At 43.6% G+C, this 26,495-nt stretch overlaps 4 protein-coding genes across 16 annotated transcripts in view; 2 read left to right on the top strand and 2 right to left on the bottom strand.

The window, feature by feature from the left end:
* Positions 1-26,495, top strand: part of caska (calcium/calmodulin-dependent serine protein kinase a) — a 143,227-nt gene that overhangs the window by 82,738 nt on the left and 33,994 nt on the right. For all 13 annotated transcript variants that reach the window (XM_079518823.1, XM_079518820.1, XM_079518813.1 and 10 more), the window contains 6 exons: positions 18,121-18,223; positions 19,607-19,782; positions 20,091-20,213; positions 20,932-21,015; positions 21,512-21,611; positions 24,854-24,975. In XM_079518823.1, the coding sequence (XP_079374949.1) occupies positions 18,121-18,223; positions 19,607-19,782; positions 20,091-20,213; positions 20,932-21,015; positions 21,512-21,611; positions 24,854-24,975 (708 nt within the window). The remainder of the gene's footprint in view (positions 1-18,120; positions 18,224-19,606; positions 19,783-20,090; positions 20,214-20,931; positions 21,016-21,511; positions 21,612-24,853; positions 24,976-26,495) is intronic.
* Positions 2,819-3,451, top strand: LOC306935716 (NADH-ubiquinone oxidoreductase subunit 8-like; the record flags this gene model as incomplete). The annotated part of the gene is made up of 1 exon (XM_079518894.1): positions 2,819-3,451. One exon carries the CDS (start codon positions 2,819-2,821, stop codon positions 3,449-3,451), a length of 633 nt encoding a protein of 210 aa, XP_079375020.1.
* On the bottom strand, positions 4,675-6,741 carry gpr82 (G protein-coupled receptor 82; the record flags this gene model as incomplete). The annotated part of the gene is made up of 3 exons (XM_079518628.1): positions 4,675-5,028; positions 5,463-5,612; positions 5,893-6,741. 3 exons carry the CDS (start codon positions 6,739-6,741, stop codon positions 4,789-4,791), a joined length of 1,239 nt encoding a protein of 412 aa, XP_079374754.1. The 3' UTR covers positions 4,675-4,788.
* Positions 11,261-15,773, bottom strand: gpr34b (G protein-coupled receptor 34b). The gene is made up of 3 exons (XM_079518342.1): positions 15,455-15,773; positions 13,767-14,378; positions 11,261-13,634 (listed from the first exon to the last, which is right to left on the bottom strand). Exons 2-3 carry the CDS (start codon positions 14,354-14,356, stop codon positions 13,079-13,081), a joined length of 1,146 nt encoding a protein of 381 aa, XP_079374468.1. The 5' UTR covers positions 14,357-14,378; positions 15,455-15,773; the 3' UTR covers positions 11,261-13,078.

Here is a 26,495-nt window from a genome sequence, read left to right as displayed (position 1 = left end):
AAAACGAATCACAACAGTGTGTGTGTGTGTGTGTGTGTGTGTGTGTGTGTGTGTGTGTGTGTGTGTGTGTGTGTGTGTGTGTGTGTGTGTGTGTGTGTGTGTGTGTGTGTGTGTGTGTGTGTGTGTGTGTGTGTGTGTGTGTGTGTGTGTGTGTGTGTGTGTGTGTGTGTGTGTGTGTGTGTGTGTGTGTGTGTGTGTGTGTGAACATTCATACATGCCGTACATAGACACACACACAGCCACGCTGCTCAACAGTGCCACTTTAGGTCACCCAGTGGTATTGCAGCTGTCCGTACTCCAAAAGACATAGACATGGAGACATGCATACATAGGGACACACACAGCTGTTCATTGGAGTGGTTAGGCACCGCTCAAAAAACATACCGGTACATTTCAAATGCTTTCTGTCGATGTAGTTTGTTCGAAAACAAACTCTCTGCTTACAAGGTTCTGTAAATTCATTGTGAAAACATTACAGCAATGCATTGATATAAAATCTACTTTTACTTTTACTTGCACTTAAGTATTTTTTACACGAGCAACATTTTGACTGAGCTACTTTTACTAGTAGTGGAGTACATTTGACCATTAGTATCTGTGCTTTTGCTCAAGTACTGTTGAATACTTTGTCCACCACACAGCCTCAGCAGACGAACATCGGCACACGCGTACACATATTGACATACTGTATGCACACACGCACGCACATAAAATAACTTTCATGGGCCATCGGCATCCGTAACCGTAATGAGGCTGAACAATTGGGGAATCATGTGAATTACTGCAGTAATCACTTGGTGAGGAGTGCTACTCTGAGAAAATGAGTGGGGGAAAAATCCTTTGATTAAGATCAAGATTGATTGGGGTAAACAAGTGTGACTTAAGGAAATTCTTCGCTTGGCTAATTTGAACAACCCCTTTCGTGTGTGTGTGTGTGTGCGTGTGTACGTGTGCACGCACATGCTCATATTTAATTGCACAAGCTCAGTTATTTAATTGCACGAGCATTTAATTTGTTAATATTGATGACATCACGTGATGTCACGAGGCCTTGATCACCTCTATATTTCCATATATGGAGCTGGCCTATTCTGATATCACACTGTTGTTCTGACATCTGCATATACTCCATATCTGGGCATGCCTGACAAATGACTCCAAATATGGGCATAAAAGGGACACAGACATAATAACTGGGTGGGGCATTTTCAAGCAGCAGCAGCAGCAGCAGTAGTAGTAGTAGTAATAGTAATTAAAAAATCACACCCGTGTGAACTGAGTGGTGTCTTATATAGGATAGCCCGTCTGACGTAATGAAATCATGTCTGACGTAATGAAATCACACCCGGGTGAACAGGGTGAACATAGCAACCATGCTAATTTTTTCTGCACAAAAAAGCCAGTTGTAGGAGTGGTTTACACCACTCAAAAATCACACCCTTGTGAACTGAGTGGTGTAAGGTCTTATATAGCCTGATCAGCTCTGATCTTACGTCATGTCTGACGTAATGAAATCACACCCGGGTGAACTGGGTGACCGTAGCAACCATGCTCATTTTTTGGTACGAACAGACAGACAGACAGACACGTAAACTAACAAAGCCAGTCGTAGGAGTGGTTTACACCACTCAAAAAGTCTTCCCATCATGCACCTGTAACCCAACATGCATTGCACTGTGTCACATGATCGGCTAATGGCGTTGCCTTCCGGAGCGGTCCGTTGTGATTGGCTGCAGAGGCGAAATGGGGCAAAGACAATAAAAATGGCAGAAATGGTAGGGAGCAATGTCAATAGCGCTCAATAGCACGGCGCAACGCTGAAGTGCGTTATAGACGTGGTGGCTGCTGACGTGTGATAATTAGAGATGTAATGGGCAAAAACAGCAGTGGAAAGTGGGGGCAGTGATAGCGGTTGCAGCACGCCACTTCCGCTACTTTCCCCTTGTATAGACGGTGAGGTTAGACTCAAATGTTTCGTCTTTATGTTTCCTTCAGATTGCCTGCAGGCTGCAGCCTGTTCAAGCGTCCTTTAATTTCAGGTGGAAATTGATGAAATAAAACATTTGCAGTCTTTCTTATACCTGTATATAAAAAATAATCACACCCGTGTGAACTGAGTGGTGTAAGGTCTTATATAGACTGATCAGCTGTGGTCTGACGTAATGTCTGACGTAATGAAATCACACCCGTGTGAACTGGGTGACCATAGCAACCATGCTCATTTTTGAGTGGTGTAAACCACTCCTACAACTGGCTTTTTTGTGCAGAAAAAATGAGCATGGTTGCTATGTTCACCCTGTTGTAATGACGTAATGAAATCACACCCGGGTGAACAGGGTGAACATAGCAACCATGCTCATTTTTTCTGCACAAACAAAGCCAGGTAATGAAATCACACCCGGGTGTGATTTCATTACGTCAGACATGATTTCATTACGTCAGACAGACCTTACACCACTCAGTTCACACGGGTGTGATTTTTTTTGGTACGGACAGACACGTAAACTAACAAAGCCAGTTGTAGGAGTGGTTTACACCACTCAAAAATTGGCGTGGGATGTCACAAATGTATCATGCATAGGTGGACCTTTAAGGTCACAAACGTATCATGCATAGGTGGACCTTTAAGGTCACAAACGTAACATGCCCATATATGCAGATTTCCAAGCGGTGAAGACGCCTGACAATCTCCATGTCACAAATGTAACGTATCCATGTATGGAGACTACACCGCCATATAAACACTTCTATAAGCCTTGGTGTCCTTTGTGCATGCCAGGTCCATCCCGCTGTTCTGAGGAATCCAAATAGCAAGTGCATGTTAAAGACACTGCGCTTACTATACTCTGTGCCAAGGCCGGCCACCTTTACGGCCAGCCAGAGTATAGTGAGGGCGTTCTCCGTATCATCACGGTGGGAAGGATTCAAGTATGTGAATGCTCAGGACGTTCCCACAGATCTCAGGTCCATCACGGACCGCGCCGCCCAGACACTGCTGTGGACGGAGCTGTTCAGAGGACTGGGCATGACCATGAGTTACCTGTTCAGAGAACCCGCCACCATCAACTACCCGTTTGAGAAGGGACCTCTGTCGCCCCGCTTCCGAGGGGAGCACGCCTTGCGCCGGTACCCGTCCGGAGAGGAGCGCTGCATCGCCTGCAAGCTGTGCGAGGCCATCTGCCCCGCCCAGGCCATCACCATCGAGGCGGAGACGCGCGCCGACGGCAGCAGGAGGACGACGCGCTACGACATCGACATGAGCAAGTGCATCTACTGTGGGTTCTGTCAGGAGGCCTGTCCCGTGGACGCCATCGTAGAGGGCCCCAACTTTGAGTTCGCCACGGAGACCCACGAGGAGCTGCTCTATAACAAGGAGAAGCTGCTCAACAACGGAGACAAGTGGGAAGTGGAGATCGCCGCCAACATAAAAGCAGATTACCCCTACCGATAGACAATGCCCCTACCGATAGACAACGCCCCTACCGATAGACAACGCACGCCCATTGCAAGCATTTGTTTTGCACGGAAAACAATCTTTAGGCTAAAATCAGCCATAGCCACTTTCCCAAATGTGATGACCATCACGAGACATCTAAAAATCACCCCTGTGTGAAGTGAGGGGCGCTCTTATCATCATACATCATCATCTCATGAACAACTGAATTTATGTGATTGGTTAGCCGATTTGTTCGTCTACATTTTCCCTTCATTGTCAATGGCATTTAACGTTTGTTGCCACAGATTTTTCGTCATATTTGAGGCACACATGACCTAATTTCTCCTTTCATTGTCAGTGGCAAATATGAGACATGTGGGGACAAAAGATGTATATAGCCTCACTAATACATGGTTTCTGTTGTGTCTGACATGATGTTGAAATACCGGACGTTGCATCAACCATACTCAAGAGGTTAGAGCCATGGTCAACCCGGAACTCCATATATGGTCGCATTTGACGTGGAGCTCCTTATATGGATCCTTATGTGATTGTTAGAGTCTGTCACGACACGGTTAGTCGGTTACGTCATGCTGTCACAGTCGGCATGACACGCACCATATTTACATGTAGGTGTAGCTGCAATGGGAACTCTTTATATGTTTATGTCCGAGTCATAGTGAACTCTATAGTTATGTCTGAGTAAGTAGTAAATTGTATTTATATAGCACTTCTCACAGAGAAAACTCAAGTGCTTTACATGCAGAAAATAAAAACAGACGAGCAAAATACAACAGAATAATAGTCAACAAAAAACAGGAACATACAATTGATCTAAGAAAAATAACGACACAGATGAGTCATAGTGATAGGGGATGTGGCCCCCTAAGGTAGTATATAAAAAGGACATTTGAATACAGTAAAAAATAAAAATAACAGTACATTTACAGTGCAAAAGAATAATTTTTAAATCTCAATAAAAGGCAGCAGCAAACAAGATCAGAAATGTATTGAGAAGTGCACGTTAATGAACATTCAATAGCTTTACATGTACAGGAATTCAATCAATTGAACATGATCTGAAACGTAATTTCAAAGTTCCTTGTGCATAACCCATTGGGAAATTTGTGCTTGTGGTGAAATTACTTTTAATTCTTAGTTTGCTGTCCCACTGAGCAGTACACATATTTTTCAGTGGTGCTCAAACTTCAAACCCCCAGAATTATTTAGCCGAAAATATGTTGTTCCGGGGATGCCCCAGAAGCAAATTGAGTTACCAACGTTCGCTGTGAAAGAATATATATTAAAAGATTTGCACACGTTTTCACAATGTTTTTCAAAAAATAGCAGATCTACAAGCTCGTAGACTCGCAGACTCGGCTGGACTGGAAGGATTTCTGTCCCTGCCGCAGTGCCCTAGTCTTCTCATTGGCTTTGTCCGACGTTGAGCCAGATGAATGGCTGCCAGAGGGTTGTGTCCAGCATCTGAAGAGACTGAAGGCGTGCTTGCGGAAGGTCTTGTCCAACAGGAAGTACATCACCGGGTCAGCTGAACCCCTCAGAGCAGTCAGAAGGAGCAGACAGTTTTTCAACTTGAGGAAGATAAAGACAAATACATATTTATTTCAGACTATGTAATTTTAACAATGATTATAGGAGTATCACACCATAGCAAACTGTTTGCATAAAAAAAGCACACCTGTGTGAACTGAGTGATGCAACATCCCCCCCCTCTCTCTCTCTCTCTCTCTGTCTCTCATTAACAGGCAACAGTGCAGCACTATCTCTCTCTCTGTGTTTCTGGCACAACAGCGCCACTTTTGCCCCTACTGGTACTCATAGTCACACACATAGGTTAGGACATTGCTGTTCCACCACTCTGGTGGTTGCACCACTCAAAAATCTTTCTACATATACTGTACCACATATTGCATCCTGTTTTTCTAGCCATGGACGCCGTCCGTGTACTATAGAATAGATCAGTAAATAAGCATGCCCATTGCTTTACAGGGCATTATTTGCTCACCTCAACGAGGCCGGACAGTGGATGACAGTGGTGGTGATCTGTGGTGTGACTGGGTGGTGCTGGAACTGTCCGTTGTTGTTGTTGTTGGACCAAAGAGACAAAGATGGGCTTGAATATGTGGTGTGGTAGAAGACATACAATCAGAACCACCTGGCAAGAGTTGTAGTAAGACAAGGAAATTCTCATTATTAAAGTCAAATATCGTGCATTCAAATTTATAGTGACTATAAAAGTCACTATAAATCTTAATCTTAATGAACATTTGCGATGGATACATGAACAGAATCATTTCTTCCTTTCAAATTTCCAGTTACACTCCCTTGGTATTTCAACCAAATTTGCAAAGGAATGTGTTTTTTTTAATAGCCACTGTTAGTGTTTGTTTATTTGGGCAGGTAAATGCAGTACATAGTAGTCTAAACCAATTCACCTGGATGACCACGATGTTCCGGAACACCCGTGCCAGCAGCCTCTGTGACTCTGTGATCTTTGTGCTGCGGCGTGAGCGCCTGATGTGCCTCAACACCGTCATGTAGCACATCTGCACCAGCAGGAAGCACACGAAGAACACGGCCACGGCGATCACGGTGGACGCCCTGGACAGACTGCCCCCTATCTCCACCGCTGGGCTGTAACACACCTCCTGCCTTGCTCCTCCTCCCGCTCCGCCCCCTGCTGCCCTCATGACTTCCTTTTTGGAGTAATACACCGTCACAGGAACGATGGCCCCCAGCGACAACACCCAGACGGTGGCGCACACGGCCCGCGCAACGGACGCCTTCTTCAGGCCGGCGAAGACGCCGGGCGGCAGCAGGGTGGTGCAGGCACTGGGCCTGGTGGCGTGCGTGTGTTGGATGAGGGTGGAGAAGCGGTTGAGCGCCACCCAGGTGAGGAGGACCACGCCGATGTAGATGTTGACGTGGAGCACCGGAGTGGCGACGTGCAGGACGAGTTGGCACGCGAACCCGTCCAGTGGCCACGACAGACCGTTGGCGTAGTAGGACGCCAGGAAGGGCGCGGTGAGGACCAGCAGCAGGTTGGAAAAGCTCAGGTGGCCCAGGTAGACGTGAGTGGGTGTTCTGGAGGGAATGCAATGCAGGAACACCCACAAAGACAGGGCGTTGCCTGGGAGACCGGTGAGGAAGAGGAGAGCATACAGGGAGGTGAGGAAGGTGAGGGTGGCGTGCGTGGGACAGAGGGAGAACGTGGAGTCCGGGTCGGATGCAGGGGTTGAGAGGGAGCTGTTAACCAACAGGGACGAGTAGGGTGAATTCTCCATTGAGCTACATGGGGGAGAGAGAAATACAGGCATTAGGTCTTTTCCCACGACACTTAGCTATGGGTGAAAACCATCCCCTGTTAGTCCAGGCTTACATTTCTGTTAGCCCTGAGCTTACAGTAGATTCACACCTACACCTTTGAAAGTGGTATATCCACAACCTTCCTAAACCCCCATCCAGAGCACAGTTATCCCCAAAATCACTGGGGTTAAGTTCGCTAGTGAAATCATGGTTAGAACAAAAGCAAAAGCAAAAGTCTTTGTCCAAAGATCCTGCTCGAGTTGTCTACAATATAAACCATGTTATCCCTGGGCTTTGATTTTCAAGTACGAATGCTTAACCTAGGACTTATGGTAAATGGGCAGGTTAATAAATACCAGTGTGAAATGTACAGTATTTGTGAAAAGCCATATTGAGAAATACAATGTACATGTAAATTGTCATTTGGGATGAGCTGAGCAGTGTAAATAATTAGTTATGCTGACCATTTGATAGTCACTTTTATAGAGAAACATTTCCTCCTCCAAGAAGATGTAAAACATCATTGAACAACATTGTCCAGCATATTTTTTGACACAGGTGATACAGAAGGTGATACATAATTGACTATATACCTCATGTAATACATCATGCCAACATATAATCAATAAGTAATTATCTGAATGATTGTCATACAAGCCATAAACTTTTACCTTTGACAACTCTAAATTGACAAATTGGCACTGCACTCTGATCAATTCTTTGCTTCATACATACCAATCTTCATACATACCAATCTTTATACATACCAATCACAAGAGTCCTATTTACATTCGGAATCGGCAGGTCTTTCAACGTCAACTCCCCTAACAAAATGCACACAGAAGATGAGAAACTCACTGGCAGTGGAAGGCAGAATGAGTAAGCTTCTTGTAAGTTGTACGTACTGTATTTGCTAGTATAGGGAAGAGGAAGTTTGAATTATACTGTCGCTGAGAACTCTATACTGTAGCTACAGCAGATGTGTTTCATATATCTCATATAACCCATTTTGGGCGGGAACCCTTTTGGTGTTAGCATTCTGTTATGCTTTAGCTATTGAAAAATAGCAGATCTACAAGCTCATAGCGCGCCACCGAGTGGCGCGCTATGAGCTTGTAGGTCTGCTATTTTTGAAAAATCGAAGAACGACTGACATAGAAACATAGCTTTTTCAGAAAACTGTCAGGATGTAGAAGACATTTTTAGAATCTGATCTCAGGTCAAAAGGGATAATGCTGTGACCATTCACCACTTGCCCTGTTGTTTGCCAAGTGCTCTTGGCACTTACTCTAACCTTTTGTAAGCCGCACTGGATGAAATGCTTACACTGCATTACAATTCATTTGTAATGCATGTATGTGAAGCATTATTGTGGAAGTGACAACATGACAAAGCATGGGAAATGCGAGTGTGGTTTGGCATAGTGACAGTCTGTCTTTCAGTGGTAGTATATTGTTTCACTTGTATCATGTTATAGATGGTACAGTAATGTAATACATTACAATTTTTTTTATTTCTGATACATAATTCATTATGCCCCCAACATGTAAATGGATGACAATAAACTGCCGTCTACTACTGGATTATCTGACGTGAGCACCAACATTTCTTCTAATCCAATTCTGATCCTATAGTCTGGGCGCAGATTCTTAATCTGGTCTTTGTCTACTCAACAACAACAACAAACAATCCAAATTTTGAAATTCTGGAACATTGTAGCGATATAATTCCATTCACTATGTTGCAACTAGAAATTAGTTTCAATCCACCCAGAATCCTGTGTGGAACAATATGTTTTTGTAAATTGCACTGGCAAGTGCAGACGGTAGGAATCGCTTCTTTGTTCATACATCAATTGTGGTTCAAGGTTTCTTTATTTTGTCACCCGAATGAGAAATTTGTCTTGGACCCCAAGGACCCGCCCTGCAGCATAATACAATACAATACATTACACAATACAAGACAACAAAGGCACACAGTGACTCGTACAACATTTAAATACCACACACCAACATACCTAGTGCAAAAGAGGGGAAGGACATCACCTCAAAACATTCGACCCCTACCCTGTCTGCCCTCTGCAAGGACTCTGTTAAGGAGTGTGATTGACAGAGGGACAAAGGAATGCTTGTTGTACCTATTATACTTGCACACATGGACCTCGTACGTCCTACCTGATGGCATTAGCCGATACTCAGGGTATAGTACATGGGAGGGGTCGGACACAATTCTCTTAACCTGTCCAATGGTGGCCTGCTCAAAGATGACCAGGGGGGTGATCGGAGGTGTAGACAAAGACATACCCATGATCTTCCCTGCCATTTTGGCTAATCTAAGGATCTCAGATTTGTACTTTACAGTTAGGTTTCCAAACCAACTGGTGATACCTAACCATACCTTAGAATTGACTCTACACTAGCTCTATAGAATGTTTCTACTTACACCAAAAAGTCTGAGCCTCCGGAGAAAATGAAGGCGCTGGTGTATTTTTGCACACATACTTGTCACATGGGAGTGCCAGCTTATATCAAAATCCATGTGCACTCCTAGATATTTATAGGAGGTGACCTGTTTGATGTCATGAATGAAGAAAAAAGTGGAATGTCCGCACACAATATAATTCTGCTCCCCGTCTTTTTTATTTCAACCTATAAATACAACAACGTTTCGCCCCTCCGGGCTTTCTCAAGTTCACTGTTTGATGTCATGACCATGTATGGTGATCGTGGTGTGGTCACCTATAGACCTGGGATCCACTACAATATCCTCAGGTTTCCTTACATTAACTTGTAAGTGATGTTCATCACACCAGGTTACTGGTGTTACAGTACCTTCACAGTACCTTGACTACACACTGATTGGACTGTGAGCTGACACAGTCATTTGTGTATAGGGTAAACAAAAGGGAGGAACTAACTGTCCCCTGGGGGGCCCCTTTACTGCTTACTGCCCTGTCAGAGAGCGCCAAATTAAATCTCACCTGTTGTGGCCTGTTGGATAGAAAGGAGAAATACCATCTAGAAAGGAGACATGATTTATTTACATACTGTACATGATTTATTTCTTCCTATGCAGCTGCTTTTCTTTTTTTACACTAATTGTATTTATTATTTGTACTGTATGTAACAGTATTGCTTACTGGAGAATGAATACATTCTTTTGGGGGTCAGTATTTATTTATTTAGATAAGAAAGACAGGCAGAAATGGTAGAGAGAAGGAGGGACAAGCAACACAGGTCTCATCTCAGGACTCGGGCTGGAATTGTACCAAGTAAAGTTGCAATAATGTGGTCAAGATTCAAGAGTAGTATTTTTGAGTGGTGTAAACCACTCCTACAACTGGCTTTTGTGTGCAGAAAAAAATGAGCATGGTTGCTATGTTCAAAATAATTTCTGACGTAATTAAATCACACCCGGGTGAACTGGATGACTGTAGCAACCATGGTCATTTTCTCTGCACAGAAAAAGCCAGTTGTGAAATCACATCCGGGTGTGATTTCATTACGTCAGATCAGAGCTGATCAGGCTACATAATACCTTACCTTATTTCATTACGTCAGACATTACGTCAGACCACAGCTGATCATGCTATATAAAACCTTACACCACTCAGTTCACACGGGTGTGATTTTTTTGTTACAAGTGTGTGTGCAAAATGTGGGTGTCAAAAAAAGCAACACTCACAAAGTAGTTTCAAATCTTTTAATGCATTGAAGCAGCAATAAAGTAACGTATCACAGTTGCCAGAAGATATGAAGTAATCCCCTGCTACTAGAAACCCTAACCATTGCACCATTAGACATAAGCCAGTGGAGGGCACTCTTCAATGGTCATTTCTTCTATGTTGTCTATTGTCCATTTATCATCTGCCTTGGGGCGGTGCTGCTGTTTTAACTGGTTGGGCAGTAAAGAGTGTTGGTTTTGTAGACGAGGGCTCACATTTCCCTTTGTGCCTTTATCATCACATTCATATTTGAACTGATTGTCATACAAAACCAGAAATGATCAAGTTATACAATGCGAGTTGTGTTGTCTTACATGGATAGTTCACCCCCAAAATGATTTTTTTCCCCTATTGATTACTCACCCCATGGAGACTTGAATTCATGGATATGTTTTTGTTTTTGTCACACTTCTAAGACAATAATTTAATTACCAGCAGTGGTTCCCTAATGGAGACACAAAGGAGCCTATTTGTGTCTCCATAGGGAACCTCTGCTATAGTTTTTTTGGATGAACTCTCCCTTTAAAATGCATCGTGTTTCTTTGACACAGGTCTCAAAAGCAGTGACATTTTGATGTGGCATTTTAACCGGTTTAAACCGGCGCCTATTTCGGGCACGTCATTATATGAGAAAACGTTCAAAATGGCAGTTATACAAGCTGTTGTGAGCTTGTACTGTAGATTGGCTTTTTTCAAACATTATTGAATAGGACTGAAGTGGTAAAAAAACGAATGGAAAATATTATTAATATCCAGTCAGGGTGAAGTGTAGTCAATTTATTAGGAAGATTCAAGCAGAGTAACAGCATACAGATGAGATCATAAGAACCCGGCAGCCCCTCGGAGCACAAGCCTCCACAGCCCCAATCTCAGTTCTTATAGGCCACTCTTAACAGAGATGCTATTCTCAATAGTCATAAGGATGTATACTAGAGATAAGGGCGACACACAAATAGTTGCACAAGTACAGATTCGCTGACAGAATGAAAGTGAGCATGGAGGAGTCCGCTCAGCTGTTAGATTGACAGCTGCAGTTGAGTTAGAATTAGTACATTGATGTGAAAAGTGGCCGACTAGCATTGAATGACATGGCAGACGATACACAATAATACATATATTTGGCTATCTATAAATTCAGCCACCACCACCACAGACCCATGCTTAATAAAACATGTGGCTTGTTCTCCATAAGTTTCTTTGATCAAAATTTCTGATGACTACCCACTGTCTTGATAAAGTCTGTAAAGTCACTATTCCCTTTCATTTGGTTTCATCATAATGCATCAGCATGTCCTATGGCTGTGAGCTCACTTTGTTCATCTGCTGCTTTTATTTCAACAGTGCTTGAGCACACAAATTAATGGTTAGAAATAAAGAGAACGCCAGCAGAAAATGTTTACACAATAATTACGTGCAGTTTTGTAATAACTCCTGTCTGTGTGTATGCGGTGTATGTCTGTGAACAAAATAACAAAATATGCATGGGGGGATTTTCATGAAATGTGGGATGTCTGTGAACAAAATAACAAAATATGCATGGGGGGATTTTCATGAAATGTGGTGGTAATTCTGCGTAGGTTTCCTCAAAGAGATCGTTAAACTATTTGGTCTCAAAGGTCAAGATCACTATCAAGGTCAGGATCAAAATGACATAAAATCAATGTCAAAACAACATAATCTGTCATATTTTAGGAACAAGATGCAGAACAAGAGATGTTGGCGCATACAGAGTTTTCATCCATGTGTTTTTTTTAATTCCCTCTGTGATGCTGGTTTCATGATTATTTGCTTGTGGTCACACACTCGTAGCTGCCGATACCAAACGTTTATTGTGGACACAAGAACTGCCTTCTTCAGGGGCCTGAAGAAGGCAGTTCATCTGTCCGAAACGTTGGTTTCTTCTCTGTGTCCACAATCAACGTTTGGCATTGGCAGCTACGAGTGTACGGCTATACATGTTTACATTACTAGTATTGTTCCCCGTTGTCTGGCACCTCACAAGGACCGTTGTGCTGTGGACCTTTTTGTTTATAGTCTTTGCTTGCTGTCCATTGATCTTCACGAGAGCAAGGTTATTGCTGATCCCTGCTACTGTGACCCTGGCCTGGTCATACCAAAGACTAACAATGGGACCCAATGCCTCCCTGCTTGCCACTCATGTCCAGGTGGTGGACTTGTACATCTTGGCTAGAGGAAGCATGTGTACTGTGCATCAAGCCGTCTCATGCTACAGAAACAGGAGCTAGGCTCCTGCCCTATGCTATGCCTATGGGCCACATGGCTCCCGAGTCCCAAGGCTACTTACTTACTTTTACTGCTTAGTGCCAAGACAATGATTTAATGGTCATCTGGGACCTCCACCATTTTTTTGGCAAATGTTATATCATGCCATCTCAGAATCTGCAATAACTTTTCAGTTGGTATCTTTTCAGATTGTTGAGTTTCCAGACGTATGCCAGACCATTTCCTAACCTTTGTGGGGTCGTGGATTAATGCAAAAAAAGACAACGTAAACAATGAATATCATTGCAAACAGAATATGTATGTTGTGATTTCCAATTGACCTGGCACACTATTGACTTAACTAGTGCCTAGTGTCCAATGACAGCATTCCTACTCCCAGTTGATGCATGTGCACTGCCACTGACAGCATTCCTATTCCCATTCGCCACATCAACAGTGGAGCTGCCCCCCAGGGTCGTGCCCTCTCGTACGACTAACATGTTGCCTACCAATCGCAGCACCTCTTTCCTCACGGACGAGGACAACAGGAAGTACATAACGGGATCCAGGCAACTGCTCAGGGCGGAAAACAGTAGAGCCACCTCGTTGGCCTTGTCGACTACACCCCTCCGCAAACAGGACGTGTGTGTGATCTGGGAGTATATATAGAACACCCTGACCAGGTGATAGGGGACGAAGCAGATGGTGAATAGAAACAGGACAAAGAAGGACTTCTTGGCGGTCCGGCTGTAGCGCTGCGCGTTAGGCAGGTCCGGTTTCTCCCGCGATGTCCTTAAAAGCTTCAGGGCGATCTTCCCATAGGACACGACGAGCGCGAAGAATACGAACCAGAAGACGGCCACTAGGGAGAGGTTGATGTAGGCTTTCCACTTTGCATTCTGGAGGTTTTTGTATTGGAAACACCTATTCGAGACACAGAGTATAGACTATTAGTTTGTGATACTGGTAGCACGCTATACACATACAGGGACTGTTGCGTCAAATGTAAAACTTTGAGACATGATAATTTTTAGTTTGATTAAAGATATCACCAACCTGCTAACATCCCCCTCTTTCTTCGAGAACACCATCACCAAACACGTGACCGACGCCATGGCCCAGATGACGGAACAGGCAACGGTGCTCCATCTCCTGGCGTTGGGCCGGTACTGCATGCCCTGTTGGATGGTCAGGTAGCGGTCGACGCTGATCAGCCCCAGCAGCGTGATACTGATGTACATGTTCATGTAGAAGAGGTTTCCCACCACCTTGCACATGGTGGGACCCATGTCCCAGCGGTTGTTCTGGCTGTGGTAGAGCACTCTGAAGGGCAGACACACCACCAGCAGCAGGTCCGCGAAGGCCACGTTGATGAGGAGCACGCGGACAGAGTTCCGCTTGGAGTGCACGCTGAAGAACACACAGAGGGCCAGCAGGTTGCCGGCCAGACCCAGGGCGAAGAGCAGCGAGTAGAGAACCGCCAGGGGCACCCGCAGTGAGCTGTCGTCCATAACGCAGGGTTCAGGTGTGATTATCGGGGTCACCTGGCTGCTGTTGGCGTCGTCGGTGAAGAGGAAAAGGGAGGTGTTCGGGGATCGATGCGTGCTCGTGGCAGTCGTGGTGGTCGGAAACAAAGCGGCCATCATGTTGGGTATTAGTTTCTCAGCACTACACAGAGGAAAAAGAGGGGAAAACATGAATATTTGTTTGGTTTTTTTTATTCATGTGGCCAGTCAATAGTTTTATTTACTATAATGATTAGCAGATTAACTACTGTATAATGTGTTTTGGAGGTGTTCTAGTCCTCTTGGGAAGAGCTCACATTCTCTAGCGCTGGTGTATGTGATGGCCGAGGGCCAGCTGTGTGGTTTTAGACTGGATGGACATTAATCCTGCCCTCTTAGCCTGCCCAGCTGACCATCTCAGCAGCTGTTCAAGCAAGAAGTTCTACTCAACCAAACTTAACCAATTCAGGCCTGACGTCGAAATTAAAAAAAAAAGTCTTCTAAATCATAGCAGACTTCTAAGTTCAGTCTTCTAAGTTCATAGCACGCCACTCGGTGGCGCGCTATGAACTTGTAGATCTGCTATTTTTCAATAGCTAAATTATAACATAATGTTTAAAACACCAAAAGGGGTTCCCGCCCAAAATGGGTTAACCAATCTAGACCTGAGGGCGATTCTAAAGCCCAAACCACACCAATGATTCCCCATGCAACTACCGGTATACTTGCAATTTAAGTTGCAACCATTATCCCAAATGGCAGTTGGAAGGAGTTTCAGTGGTGCGGTTGATTTAACTGTTTTGTTGCAAGGATAGTTGCAACTGGATTGGTGTGGTTTGGGTTTTAAAACACCTTCTAAATTCCGAACTAAGATTTCTGAAAAACTTCAAATAATGTATTCAAAAATGTAGAAATATGTTGCTATACTGTATACTGTACATGGCAACAACAACCCAAAAATGGGTTTCCGTCTTTAATGGGTTAAAGCCCGGCTGCGTGCCGGTGTACATAGAGGATCTTACCTTGTGTAGACCTTAAAACTAAGGTTAGTTTAAGACGGTACATCTTATCCAAAGATCAGTTAGATTAGCTAATGCACAATTATTTATTTAGTGCAAAAATAATGAGGTCACATCAAGAGATCGGAACCCTCAATAGATACCCAACACATTTTAAGTTTGCATAGGGAGAACCAGAAAAACATCATACTAATGGCTTACAGAGGAGAGTAGTACTCACCGTGTGAATGCAGTCCATGACTTGTTGAAGTGCTCTTGTTTTTCCTGTGTGACCGTGTGGCGGCAGAGAATAAAACACGGAACGGTAGCCCCCTTGTGACTCCTACAGTGCACTTTCTTTTCATCTGACTCATCCCACAGTTTCTCCTTTTGTTGAATCTGATGGAAAAAGTCTACAGATTGATTTCCACAATAGACTCATTTCCTCTCTAATGTGCTTCTTGCCCATCCATTTAGCAACCAATCCTCATGATATCACTTTTCGTAGACTACGTATACGCCACAGGGTCCGGAGGCAAATCCTCTCCCCTCTGCTCCCTCTTCACTTTGTGTACAGCTGTACACAGCTGTGCTCGCGAGTCACGAGAAGCAGACGCAGAAATGCTGAAAAGAAGACTGCGGTGATGCTTCTTTGATTGTTGGAGGAAGGAAGCCAGAGCCTCAAAACCACAGAGCAGTGGGTGTCAGAGAGGTGGGGCAGGGCCTACAGAGCACTAACTTTTGATTAGACGTGGAATCACAGAGCACTCACTCTCTCACCGCTTGTGTTTACAGCACGTTGTCCCACATGGGCTCTGATTATAATACAGAGGTACCTGCCGAGTGTTCTGATGTAAGAGATGGGTACCAGATGGGTACCAGAAATAGCCACTTCACGCCATCCAAGTAATCAAAACAATGGCTAGTGGAGATGAGCCAGGGACGAGTTTAAATTGCCACCCATGGAGACGGTAGCCAAAAACTAGACCAACGTCAAGTTAACGTTTCTTAAGTATTAATGGTGAATTATTGTGAATATGCTTGCTGTTCATGCCAGCATATAGCCTTGGTTCAATGTGGAGCAATTACTTGAGACCTAATAGGCCTACAGTTACAGTAACAGACATTTTAGTGTGGTGTTATTGAGTTCAGACAACTTGTAGCTAGCTACTCCATTTCATACCAGTTCTTCACAATTATCTTGTAAGAGTAAATAGGCTACCAAAACCCTATTTATAGTCTTTGTGGTTCAACAGTCTGCACCACATCACTATCAACACCATTCACACTTCACACAGGGTGGAGTGGCAGGATTTTATCAAAATGCCAACCACACTTTTCTCCATTATAAACATCAAGTCCTCTGATCCAATGGTGAAACTTCATCAGTCAGTGACTCAGACAGTAGCCTGGGGTCCACCTATGCTTTCTATGGCATAGGCAGGATCCGCCAGGAGAATCTAGACGCAGCTGCGCGACATGAGACGAATTAATTAGAGCGACAGAGAGAGAGTGTGTGTGTGTGCGTGTGTGCGTCAATTTAACAAAGGTGCAGACGATCAGAAATCAGCAGAGAGTGATCAACGTTTGCGCTACTCTATGCCGAATTGAAGTGGACTCGGTCCCAGACTTTTTTTTTTCTCCCTTGGAAATAAAAACGTCTGGGTTTCCGAGGCTACTCAGACAGTAACTCACCTCAGCTGAGCGTCGGCTCTCCCATTAACCCTTGTTTCAAAGCATGTAGCATTTAGGCTATACCTAGGATAGGTTTTGACTTTGTCTCGTTTCTTGTTATTCAAAAGAAAAATCCTGTGGAAATGTTTCAGTTGATGTTGTTGAAACAAAGGACAGCAAACAGATGCAATTCTAAAAAAGAATGTCTGCACTTTTTGCTACTACGCCTACAGTGTACACACACACACACACACACACACACACACACACACACACACACACACACACACTGTGTACAGTAGTAGTGAAGTGATACGATCAAGACATCTTTCAGATTCCAGAGATTAAAATAGGGTGCATTTTGCATCCCAAAACGCAGTTTATAGTTAAGGGACGCAATAAAACAACGACCCCTGCATCCACGGGATGCACTACTGTACTGTTTTTTATTCTAGTTTATTTTTGCTAGCTTTAGTTATAATGTGGTTATATTCATGTAGAAAACCGAAGCAGAAATGGTTATTATAAACATATAAAATGAAATGGGAGTTAAAATGGAGAAATATGACTCCTAACGTTGTTGAAGTGGGACTCATAAAATGTCCCTGCTGGGACTCATCTAAAAGACCATCCCTGCATCCCGGGACTCATTACATTGAAAACCTGTTTACATCACTGAGATTCCATTCTGATTGGCTTCCAAAATGTGTGGGAGTGGCCCTCAATTGTGTCCTATCGCATTCAGTCTGCCATGGCTAGTCGGACAGTTTCAGGTCAAAACAGACAGAAGAAATGATTTACCCTTAAATGTCTCATTCAATCAAGTCTACACTGAAAGTAGAAGAGAATGAGGGAAAAGCAGTAGATGAAACTACAAAGTTGTCACTAAAAGGAAAGCGTGTTTAAGTCACAAGATTGAGATGAGCTCAAAGGTTGCTGCTAAAATTATCACCAGTAGATTTGAACATATGCTTGTAAGTTATTCGTTTCGTAAGGCTTTTAATCTCGGATTCTGTCGGTTATACATACATGTGTGCTCATGGTGGGCAGGAGGGTATGTGGAGATCTGAGGGCTTTGTGGTTTGGGGCTTTGGGTGTGTCTGTCATGTGATTATTGTCATTTATAGGAGGCTGCCCCCTCTTTAATTATCAAAGGAAGAGTTTCATATCTCTTTCTCTTCCTCTCCTAGTACTCCCTTCCACTTAACTCTTCTTTCCTCCCTTCTTCTTCAGCCCCACTGTGTGTTGCTGGCGTCCAAGGAGAACTCTGCTCCAGTCAAGCTAGGGGGGTTTGGAGTAGCAATCCAGCTTGGTGAATCAGGACTGGTGGCAGGAGGTATAGTACATCATTGCAATACCCACTTATTATCTTTACAGACAGATAATGTGCATGCACGCACGCACGCACGCACGCACGCACTCTTTTTCCATTCCCAGGCATCACACGGTATGTTCCTGTTAGTAAACTGAATGAATCACATTTGTACAACTTAAGGAAAAAGGCCATTTTCATTTTCTTAGCATTCTATTAACATTAGCAAACACTTAGCATGAGAAGAAGTGAACTTCTATAAGTTCTAACTGCATCTGCCATAGTTGGAAACATGAGTATGGAAGGAAGGAGCAGATTTTGAATAACGAGGGAAGTGCCAAGATATATTTAAGTCTGGCAATAGGGGAGCCCGAAGGCTTAGGATGGGCTTAGAGTCAGCCTGGATTTGGATGATGCTTTGGAGGGGAGTGGAAAGAATAATGTGTACTGCACGCATGCACGCACACACACACGCACGCACTACTTTACATATTGGTTAGCAGCACACATCTACCTCTACTGGAACTTTACACCTTTCAGCAAAGAACAGGGTCAAAAAGTCAAGTCATTAATTTTTATTACCAGCTCAGATAGTTCTGCACTAGAGGTTTTTTCATTGCTCTTGTCAAGTCCATTTTATTTGTATACCACATACAATTTAAAATGTAGGGCATTTAGCAGACACTCTTAATACAGAGCGATTTACAGTAAGTAGGAACAAAAACATGGTAATACATCAAATACATAGAAAACAAGAGTCAAGCTAAGAACCTAACAGTGGGGCAGCGACCGGGAGCCAATGGAGGGAGCGAAGAAGGGGGAATTTAGGCTGGTTGAAGACCAAGCGAGCTGCGGCATTCTGGATCAATTGGAGAGGCTTAAGTGCGCATGCCGGTAGGCCAGTAAGGAGAGACATACACTATAATACCAAATAAACTATGCGCTTCATATAAAAACAACAATGAATTATGGTGGGGGTGCTATAAGAGGCCGAATCACGTTTTGGCCTACAACTCTTGATCCATAGGTAATACAGTAAAATAAATCATATAATGGCCATGGCCATTTCCCTTGAGATTTACATTTTTGCAAAACACACTTTTTGCTACAACTCTGTACAGATACACTCCTACGCAAATTGGTGCACTGTAGTGATAATTATGATCAAGATATATATTACATTTGCACTAGGAAGTAACAGCAACCACCCCACATTTTGTCAAATCTCCGTCATGATGGTGCTATAGGTGAGGTTCCTTCACGTTTTGGCCTATAGTTCTTGAACTGTAGGTCATACAATCAAATTCGTAATAATATTTACCCTAGATTTCTTGGATCATGTGCCATGACTAGATTTTTCATAGTCTTTACAATACTGTAGCTCCACTGCCATGGTTTGTTCTTCAGGTCGTGTGGGTACTCCCCACTTCATGGCCCCTGAGGTGGTCAAGAGGGAGCCGTACGGCAAGCCAGTGGACGTGTGGGGCTGCGGAGTCATCCTCTTCATCCTCCTCTCTGGCTGTCTGCCCTTCTATGGCACCAAGGAGCGCCTGTTTGAGGCCATCTGCAAGGGAAAGTACAAGGTAAGGGTCCGTTTTAAGAAGTCTCCTGAGTCCTCCTCACTGTGAAAACTGCAGATTTTACTGCGTTGTATAGACAATTTGTGTGTGGTTTCAAACAACTCACACTTAGCTAAGAGTCCTTGCTGATCAGAGGCGTGTGTGTGTGTGTGTGTGTGTGTGTGTGTGTGTGTGTGTGTGTGTGTGTGTGTGTGTGTGTGTGTGTGTGTGTGTGTGTGTGTGTGTGTGTGTGTGTGTGTGTGTGTGTGTGTGTGTGTGTGTGTGTGTGTGTGTGTGTGTGTGTGTGTGTGTGTGTGTGCGCGCGAATATAGTTACATCCACGCCAATGGGGTCACATCTCAGAGAGTGCCAAGGATCTGGTGAGGCGCATGCTGATGCTGGACCCTGCTGAGAGGATCACTGTCTACGAGGCTCTCAACCACCCCTGGCTCAAGGTACATAATTTACAAAATGACACAAAACCTTTCAATTTCACTCTCATGCTGATACTATCAGTTAGAGCTGCATAAAAAATACATCACACCAACAGTGATAGTGGTTTAACCCATTTTGACCTGAGATCAGATTCTAAAAATGTCTTCTACATCCTGACAGTTTTCTGAAAAAGCTATGTTTCTATGTCCGTCGTTCTTCGATTTTCCAAAAATAGCAGACCTACAAGTTCATAGCGCGCCACTCGGTGGCGCGCTATGAGCTTGTAGATCTGCTATTTTTCAATAGCTAAAGCATAACATAATGCTAACACCAAACGGGGTTCCCGCCCCCAAAATGGGTTAACACTAAGCTTTTCTTTACTGGCACGCACGCACAAAGACCCAGTCCTAGACGGTCTTTTGCAGAGCCATGCCATAAAACTTTCAACACAACATTTCAACTCTGTGTGTGCGTGAGCATAAACGCTCACAGTTTCACGGGAGTGCGCCTGCTTGTCACTACGCCTGTCAGAGTGCCCTCCCGCTTGCCTCTCATTGAAAATGAATTACTGGGCGCATTAGTCGCTTCCCGTGTGAAAGGATCTGAATACTTTAGTACCAGTACTCTGCAGTCACTGTCCACCAGTGTTCAACGTGTTGCTTTGGCGTTGCGTCACAGCGCAGTTTGAGCTCTGTGTCTGTGTGATTAATGCTCTCTGTGCTCCGCCACGTTTCCCAGGAGAGAGACCGCTACGCCTATAAGATCCACCTGCCAGAAACTGTGGAGCAGCTGAGAAAGTTCAACGCCAGGAGGAAGCTCAAGGTCACAGTCTACACAAGACCATACACACACACACACACACCAGGCTAGATGACGAATATGTGTACAGCACAATAAATCTGATGCAGAGACAAATATGATATAACAGATATCAACAGATTTACCTCTTAAGCTCTATTGTATGTCTCAGCTATTTGAATTGTTGTAAATGATGAGAATTTGGGGGATAGTTGTGGGAAACAAATGTCCTGCCTAGTAGGGATGTCAGGGTTAATGTGGTCTTAATCTATTTAGACATGAGGACGATTCTACAAATGTCTTCTAAATCCTGACAGTTTCTGAAAAACGTATGTTTCTATGTCAGTTGTGCTCGACCTTTTTCATGTCAAAAGGTCATGAAGGTGATCGTAGACTTGCTATTTTTCAATAGCTAAAGCATAACATAATGCTTAAAACACCAAAAGGGGTTCCCGCCCCCAAAATGTGTTAAAAGACAAGTATAGAATGTGTACTGCAACTGCTGTTGTGGTGCTTGCAGGGTGCTGTGCTGGCTGCCGTCTCCAGTCACAAGTTTAACTCCTTCTACGGAGACCCCCCGGAGGAGCTCCACGACTTCTCTGACGACCCCACCTCCTCAGGTAATGTGCACCCGTGCATGCATGCACGTTCACATTGAATATACCCTTGACCTTCAAAAAAATCTTTGCACACCTGAGTAGCGCTGTTGTGATGCCGGGTGTGTAAAGTGTGAGCAATTGATAAATATGAGACACTGTATGGGCCTCCCCTCCACCCCCCCCCCCTCCACGGTTTTGCAGAATGCCCATTGTCTTTACCACTTCCTTTTCTTTACTCTAGGCATGGTTCATGTTACTCAACTTCCGTTTTGTCAGGAAGTCCTTCTGTGCCAGCACTTTCTATTATTGTTACCAACAACATAATTCTGTTAGCCGGTATGAAAAACACAAAACGAACCTTTTGCACACCTGCAACCTTAAAGGACCACTTCACCACTTTTCAACCCATCTTCATATAATTGGTCCTCACTAATAAACATGATAAAATGGCACCATTTTGTTCTACTCAGTCTGCTTCTCATAGGAGGACTGTGGGCAGTTCAGAAACCCGTCAACCAGTGACATCATCGTTAGGCAGATTGTTTTTAAACAATATTGTTTTAGAAATGTTTTCGCATTGCAACTTTTCAGGACTAGAAAGCCTGCAGTTTCTAATAGCTTGGATTCCCCATCGATGATGTCACTGGTGGACGGGTTTCTGAACTGCCCACAGCCCTCCTATGAGACACAGACTGAGTAGAAAAAAATGGTGCCATTTTATCATGTTTATTAGTGAGGACCAATTATATGAAGATGGGTTGAAAAGTGGTGAAGTGGTCCTTTAAGGTTTAAGAGCCACACTGTTGCAGAGTATTCACTGCCAGGTGTGCAAAAGGTTCGTTTTGTGTTTTTCATACCGGCTAACATAATTATGTTGTTGGTAACAATAATAGAAAGTGCTAGCACAGAGGACTTCCTGACAAAACGGAAGTTGAGTAACATGAACCATGCCTAGAGTCAAGAAAAGGAAGTGGTAAATACAATGGGCATTCTGCATGATTATTAGTGAGGACCTATTATATGAAGATAGGTTGAAAAGTGGTGAAGTGGTCCTTTAAACCTTTTCACGTCAAGTATCAAATTGTATGTATTTGGCCGCAGACCGCCATCTGAAAATGTTTTGTGATGCTGTATTAACAAATGTGCAGTAGCTGGGGACACCCTTGGAACCCCCTGAAGGACCCCTGGGGTCCCCGACTCCCTGGAGCCCACTTTGAGAACCACTGCTCTGCAACACATTGTTTATACCTGTGCGATGGTGTCGCACATCGGAAATAGCCAATGTTCAAGCTTACGAGAGGAAGAGTGTCCTCAAATGCCCCACTGCTCAATTTGTGACTTAGTTTTTTGCCTGAAAAAAACTATTTTCAGCGCTACGTTGTCATAAGCTGATGCTGTGAAGTACAGTAAGCAATGTGCTAAAACAAGGTTGTCAAAATTGCTGTAACAAACAAACTTTTAACAATACTAGATATATACTGTATTTTCATACATTGTAGCTTAACGTAAAGTGAATCTTTAGCCTGCATAGAGCATCTCATAAACTAACTGAAGGTACATTAAGGTACATTAAATGAACCTGTTTATAATTCTATGGCATAGCCTATTATACAGTAAACCTTTGAAATAATATATGAACATATTTCTGGAAGGTCATGACATAAATCTTTGTGTTAATGCAACCTGCTATAGGACTACTAGCGGCAGAACGTAGGTATCTTTCTGTTCCTTCTGCACTGTGATGCATGCTACACTGTCCCGTTCATGGCTGTCAAGTCCGTCTGTGTCTTGTGACGTCACATGTCTGTACTTCTCAATAGCTGGACCCTTCCGTTCACATGTCATACTGAGCATTAATGGATGAGGCAGTTGACAACATTCATCTACCTTTTGAGTGGACCTTGTGTGCATGTTCATGGCGAAGTGTGTGTGGGTCTGGGTGTCTGGGTGTCTGTGTGTGTTGTGTACTTGTATTACTATATTCCTGAGGGCCAATGTATCTTGTCAGAAATACACTTTAATTAATGGTCCTCACAAAATAAATGGTTGTTTGGGTGGTTAAAAAAAGATTTAGGTTTACAATTAGGAAAAGTTCAGGCTGGGGTCAGTGTTTGGATTAGGCATTTAGAAATCAAGTCTAGATCAGGGGTGCACATAACTCTTTTGGGCTAGTTCTCAGAGGAGATGTTGCTTGGTGCAGGGTTAAGATTTCCCTGCTAACCCACCAGTGCATCCACGGCAATGCCCCCCCCCTACCTCAAGGAACTTGTCACAGTTCAATCCTCTACCCGCTCCCTCCGCTCCTCAAACACCAACCTCCTCAAACCCATAAAGACAAACCTACGCACCATGGGTGACCGGGCCTTCTGCTCGGTCGCCCCCGAACTGTGGAACGCTCTCCCCGCCCACCTGAGAGCCCCACAGTCGGTTGACACTTTTAAGAGAGGACTAAAAACGTTCCTTTTTACCAAAGCATTTTTATAGCCTTGCCCTTATGTTTTAAATGTTCCTTATGTTTTAAATGTTCCTGTTTTATTAGATGTTTTTAATGGTGTGTTTGACACTTTGAGATTCCAAGGAATGTAAAGTGCGTTATAAATAAAATCCATTATTATTATTATTATTATTGGTGCGCACTGCCGGCAGACGGCTCTACTCTACCACAACGTTACTGTAGCCAACATGAGACGGATACAATGAACTACACTCCTAATGCCATACGGAGGTTCCATGTTTAACGTAATTCCAAAGTGTGTCACAGTAGCATGGTTTTCATATCGTAACTATATGAAGGTTGTGTTTAATCCACATGTGTTCTTGTTTATTTGACTAGACCAGCGCTCCGAGCGGCAGCCGTATCATAACTTACTTTTACATTCAACAACTGTCATGGCAGCTTGGTTACAACCAAAACAGTCTTCCTCTTCAAAATAAGAGCAACTTGTTATGACTGAACCAGTTATGTGCACCCCTGGTCTAGGTGTTGGGGAGGGTATGCCTGATTTTATATGGAATTGCGCACCGGTGTAAATATAGAAAATAGCAGATACAAGCTCACAATAGGATGCTTTGTGAGCTTGAAGATTGGCTATTTTCGATGCCACGCCACACCACATGCAGTTACTGTACGTATAACTTGAGCTATAGAGTGAAAGTAAAAAATGTGAAGAAGGATGGTAGAAATGGCATTTATGAAGATGCCACGTTAAACGTTTTGATGTCCTCACAACTATCCTAATAGAAACGCGTGTGTGTGCTTACAGGAGCTGTGTCTCAGGTGCTGGACAGTTTGGAAGAGATTCATGCTTTGACAGACTGCAGTGAGAAGGATTTGGACTTTCTTCACAGCGTTTTCCAGGACCAACATCTACACACGCTGCTTGACGTAAGTGTCGTTGCACACACCGGCGAGATAAAGAAGTAATAATACATTGTATTTATGCACGGGTGACTGTTTCATGTAATCAAAATTCCCAACAGATCTTCAAACGGTTTCAGTCCACTCAACCTCCTCTTGTGTGTTGGCTAGTGAGACACTCCTAGCGAAACGCACTGTATATACTTCACCATGCCAAGAACGGCTGATATACAAGCTCACATCACATCACCGATGGGACAGTTGTGAGCTTAGAGGTCTGCTAAAGAATCAGAGATAAATGCATTTTTTGTAAATCTGTTTACATTGAGGCGGATGAAGGCGCACTTTTATTCCCGTTTTTATCGGTTTCCTAGCAACCTAGAGCAGAGGTTTTCAACTGGTTGTCCGTGGACCACTGGTGGTCCGTGAAGGTATTGCATATGTGGTCCCTGACCATGCATTTACTAGTAATGTAGGAAACTGAAGATTTGTTTTTATCGACCACTAGTTGGAGAATTACCTGGTTATTTTTTTTTATTTAGCGAATGCAAAGTCCTTTAGCCAAGTGGTTGCCTCCTGGTCTGCTGTATGGAGGGTGATTAATCCTCCTTCCAGTCTTTGGAGAGGACAAACTTCTATGATGTGCTCCATAGTTTGCTCCTCACCACACGCACACAGTGGGCTTGGGCTACTGCCCCACTTGTGAAGGCTGGCCAATGACCTGGTGATGTATGATGACTTGATCAATGTTGTCGGTGGTCAAGAACTTCCACAGAAAAGGGAGTTAGAATTTCAAGGGAATATGAGGAAATGTGCCCATATAATCATGCAAACACATGTATGATATGTATGAGTTTAATATGGAAGTTAAGAAAACAGAATCAGGGCAACCATGGGACCCATAGATCAGTGGTTCTCAATCTTTTTTGAGCTCCGGACCACTAGCATTATGTCAGTTAAATAATGGCTGTTAAGGGCTTGACTTAATTCACCTTAAATTAATTTAACAAATTAAACGAAGCCCTTTAACAGTCAATATTTCAAGCTTCCTCCCCCAGCCAACAGTGGTGCAGAGGTTGATTCTCATTGCCAGTTAATATGTCATTATCAAGTCTTTTCAAAGAGTGAGTGCTCATTCATAAAAGATATGCGCTGAAAATATGCTACTTTCGCCAGTACTTTGGCAAAAAGGGTAATTTAGATCTGGGTCTAAAAGTATTGAGACTGTCACCCACTCGCGCGTGCGTGTGCACACACACACACACACACACACACACACACACACACACACACACACACACACACACACACACACACACACACACACACACACACACACACACACACACACACATGATTAAAAACATTTGAGGAATAACTCCTACTGGTTAAATATTGCAAAATATCTGAAGATAAAAAGGGAAAAAGTTATTTTAGAAGTGGTGTGAGTAAAACATCTAAAAGAGGGGAGGAGGATTTCATGCCATTAATCATCCTCAGTAAATCTGACTGGGCTTCTGAATAAAATGAAATCCACTTAGTTTGTT

Source organism: Electrona antarctica (genome assembly GCF_951216825.1).
Source record: "Electrona antarctica genome assembly, chromosome: 13".
In the NCBI taxonomy this organism is placed as follows: domain Eukaryota; kingdom Metazoa; phylum Chordata; class Actinopteri; order Myctophiformes; family Myctophidae; genus Electrona; species Electrona antarctica.
This window is presented reverse-complemented; position numbering and strand designations above follow the sequence as displayed.

Bases quoted from the DNA above. Each gene is read 5' to 3' on its own strand.
- gpr34b (XM_079518342.1), bottom strand. From the start codon at position 14,356: ATGATGGCCGCTTTGTTTCCGACCACCACGACTGCCACGAGCACGCAT. The intron at 13,635-13,766 runs GTTGGTGATATC...TGTCTCGAATAG, and splicing joins AAAGAGGGGGATGTTAGCAG to GTGTTTCCAATACAAAAACC.